Source organism: Meleagris gallopavo, chromosome Z (assembly GCF_000146605.3).
Source record: "Meleagris gallopavo isolate NT-WF06-2002-E0010 breed Aviagen turkey brand Nicholas breeding stock chromosome Z, Turkey_5.1, whole genome shotgun sequence".
Lineage (NCBI taxonomy): Eukaryota > Metazoa > Chordata > Aves > Galliformes > Phasianidae > Meleagris > Meleagris gallopavo.
Genome location: NC_015041.2, coordinates 51,346,159 through 51,349,808, shown reverse-complemented (window position 1 = coordinate 51,349,808; position 3,650 = coordinate 51,346,159). Strand labels below are relative to the sequence as shown.

At 36.6% G+C, this 3,650-nt stretch overlaps 1 protein-coding gene across 1 annotated transcript in view; it reads right to left on the bottom strand.

The window, feature by feature from the left end:
- The window catches only part of ERAP1 (endoplasmic reticulum aminopeptidase 1), a 13,377-nt gene that overhangs the window by 8,124 nt on the left and 1,603 nt on the right, over nucleotides 1–3,650 (bottom strand). Inside the window, exons 2-7 of the mRNA XM_010726041.3 lie at nucleotides 3,505–3,639; nucleotides 2,815–2,935; nucleotides 2,304–2,458; nucleotides 1,652–1,765; nucleotides 695–826; nucleotides 34–165 (exon numbers count right to left, since the gene is read on the bottom strand). Coding sequence (XP_010724343.1) covers nucleotides 34–165; nucleotides 695–826; nucleotides 1,652–1,765; nucleotides 2,304–2,458; nucleotides 2,815–2,935; nucleotides 3,505–3,639 — 789 coding nt within the window. The remainder of the gene's footprint in view (nucleotides 1–33; nucleotides 166–694; nucleotides 827–1,651; nucleotides 1,766–2,303; nucleotides 2,459–2,814; nucleotides 2,936–3,504; nucleotides 3,640–3,650) is intronic.

The following is a 3,650-nucleotide window of genomic DNA, read 5'->3' as shown; positions in this document are numbered from 1 at the left end:
AAAAAAAAAAGAGAGAATAAAAGAAATACTTGCATTTGTCAAACTGTCCCACAAATCTTCATTCTTAGTATTCTGATAACTGTATTTCCGTAGGTACTGCACAAGTCCAGCCTTAAACACATCTGCAGTCAGGAAGTCCCTCAACATATTTAATATACATGATCCCTGAAAAAAAGAGTGACAAAGTGACAGAACCAGTGTCACAATCAGTGACAGCAAAATGCTTGTTTTGGTAATTTTTCAGCATGCTACTCACCCAAATAGCACTATGGCTTTGTTTGTCTCTGATTAAAAAACAACCTAGCTTTATGTGTATTTAAGTAGTAATTCTTAAAAATATATTGGCTTGAGTAAACTATGTTATTATTTTTTTATTTACTATATAGAACGGGCACCACATAATGCTACAGTAAAAAATGCTGCTTGACTTAAGCATCTGAAATAACAGTTTGATGGTTTAAATTGATACAGAACTGAGAAGAGGGAGTAAAACCTTCTCTTTTTAGACAGAAAAGGAAAACCACCATTTGAACCACATTCACGTGCTTTGGACAAGGAATTAGGCAAGTTCATAAAAATGTGTACTAACGCCTTGGCTCAGGGATGTCTGGTACAAAGGACTGGGATCAGTACTTACAGCTGTAGTGTACCTTCAGTATAATTGAAAACAGAAGCAGTAAGTTGCTTATTTTACCTTCTCGTACGAAACTTCATCAAACATTTCTAAAATTTGAGCTGGATCCTCCACGGGAGTAGACACAGGATGGGATGAATTCAACGCATCCACTTCCATAGCATCAAAGCATCTTCTTAAGAAATAATCTTCCTAATGGGAGGCAGAAATGATTATTGCTACTACATTTTGCTCAGTGACTACTGAGTTCCACTACTGTAATGTGTTAGTTCACATTACAGTTCATGGCACATCATCCTTACATCACACAAAGAAAGCAACATACAACTTCCTTTTTATTGCAGAGCATTAGGGAAAAAAACACTGACATTAACGTAATAGATGCAAATTTCTTCTACCACTCTAAATAAACTTAAACAGACCAGTTAGTGAGAGCTGAAAATAACTCCACAAAAGCACATGCGCACTCCAACATCTTTTTGATGACATGAAGAATGGTCAATAGCCATTAAACAAAGGAAAAAAACAAAACAAACACACAAGAAGAACAACAACAACAACAAAAAAAATGCAACTTCATCATCATTCCACTATAATTTTATAGCAAATTCCTGCACAGATCTTCCCAGTGCATCTCACTACGGTGGGGCTATGCAAAATTCCAGAATTACTTATATTGGACCTGGTGGGAGGATTTCAGAGTCTTCACTAGGATTTAAGTCTGACTGTATGTGGCTAAGAGAAAGATGAAATAACTTTTTTACACTTTTGAAAATATAAATAATCTTAAGAAAAGAGAGTGCACTTTCATTGCAATCATTAACTTCCATCATCAGTTTCTGAAAATAACTACATGCGTTTCAATCAACATTCCCACCCTTTAGAGTTAAGATCAGACGATTCCTTCAAAGAGAAATTAAGAAGTGTTTCACAGCACAAAACTGCTTGGTCTTCACCATACAAATTAGCGGTCTTAGAAGGTAGATCTAAGATAAAAATGCAGGAAATATCACTTACAACTCTCAGTTCTGGATGGGTAACGTTTACCGACAGGAGCTCCATAAATTTTGCAAACCCTTCATTTAACCACAGATCATTCCACCATTCCATGGTAACTAGGTTGCCAAACCACTGAAACAACAAAAACACCAAACGTTTGAAATTAAGTATCCAGCTTGTCACAAAAATGGCTGCTGACCTGCATGAAACTGAATTTATAGTATTTTACTGACTTTTAAGGAACACCTTTTCAGTAATATAGCTTTGGGCTCTTCTATTTGTTATTTTTATGGTAAAACTCTAAAGCACTGGTTTCCACTTCCATTCCCTAAAACCTTGTAAATAAAACAGGTTTGGTAGGAAAGCCACATATAAATATTTTCCAAACCTTTATGTATCTATATTCAGGCCCCACAGTTAATTGCAGTGGTTGACAAAGGCACAAAGGCCCCAGTGAACTGCAGTTACCAAACTACACACATCTACAGCCTTCCATGTCTGTGCAGCCTGACTAGACTCCTTTACTGGAAATAGTCCTCACTGTTCAGAGAAGAACACTCTCAGACCGGAGCAGCTATTTTCAGTTTATAGTTTCAACATCCCCTCATCCACACAGAATTCTCCAACCTTGACCACTCTGTGATACTTTATTGTTACTCCTAAATCTCACCTGGTGAGCCAGCTCATGGGCTACTACCATAGTAATCCAAAGCCTAGAGGATGCTGAGGACTTTTCAGGATCATACAGCAACGCAGATTCCCGGTATGTGGTCAACCCCCAGTTTTCCATAGCACCAGACTGAAAATCAGGAATAGCTGCTAAATCTAGAAGACAAAACTAAACATTAAAATACTGCGAGGATTATTTTACCCAGCAAGAACCCAGCTACCTGTTCATCCCACTTCACCGCAGCACCCCAGCAGGCACACATATCACACATACTTTTAAGGAGTTCCTTAAATGCAATAGCAAAAACATACTTCAAAGAAGTTCTATGCAGAATACAAGCATTTTCAGTTCACAATGCAGCTTTTAGAACTACTCTTAAGCAAGGTGAGGAAGAAAGCATAAAAACTTGTGAGCCAGTCAGCCTAGTCTTATATGAATTACTAATTCTAGACTATTTTTCCCTCTGTTCTTAAAAATATTATTATGATCAAGTAGATTATTTAATGCTTACCTTGTTTTGGTAAGGGGTAGGGAATGCTGAAGTAGTCCTCATAAAAGTCTAGAAGTTTTACTGCTGCATCCAGTGCATAATGAGCCTGGTTGATCTTTTCTGGTACTGTGTATACAGAAATCTACAGCACACAAGCAAGCAGGATTTTCATACCACCATCAAAACCTTATGTCATTTGTTCTTTAACACTGCTATTTGAATGACCATAAAAAGTGACTCTAGAGCACAGAGTGCTCATAGAGCACTGTTCTTATGCAACAGTGGTTTTTAACAATCCAGAAAAAAATATGATAAAAACTAGAAATACAAATTCTAACTTAACTTCTGCAGCCAGTACACTCCTACAAAGATTTCTACAATTTCCACCCCTATCATGCTGGAGTTGTTCAAGCTACACAGATCTATTTTTCTCTTGATTTTCCAAGAAAACAATATTTAATTTCCTTTCTCTCCTACACGTGACAATGTTATACACGATGTATAAAAAGCAAGCATATTAGTAAAAGGTTTTGACACAATAATAGTTGCAAACTAATCATCCAATCATTTAATTACAAACCTTATTTCATTCTGTCTTTTAATTCACGTAAAACTTCAGGATGTTTAAATGCAATGATTTAACTGAAAAGTAAACTGTATTTTTCCATACAGATCTTCTTACAAAGCTCTTAGAGACTGAGAAAGAGCTACCTTAACTCCATGATTGGTTACTTTGCTGATGGACTTAAAATCCGAAACGATAAAGGCCACAAGGTAAGTGCTCATCTTGACACTGGTATCAAAATGGTCCTCAACAAGCTGTGAAGCTATATTCACGGACTTCACCTAAAAAAAAA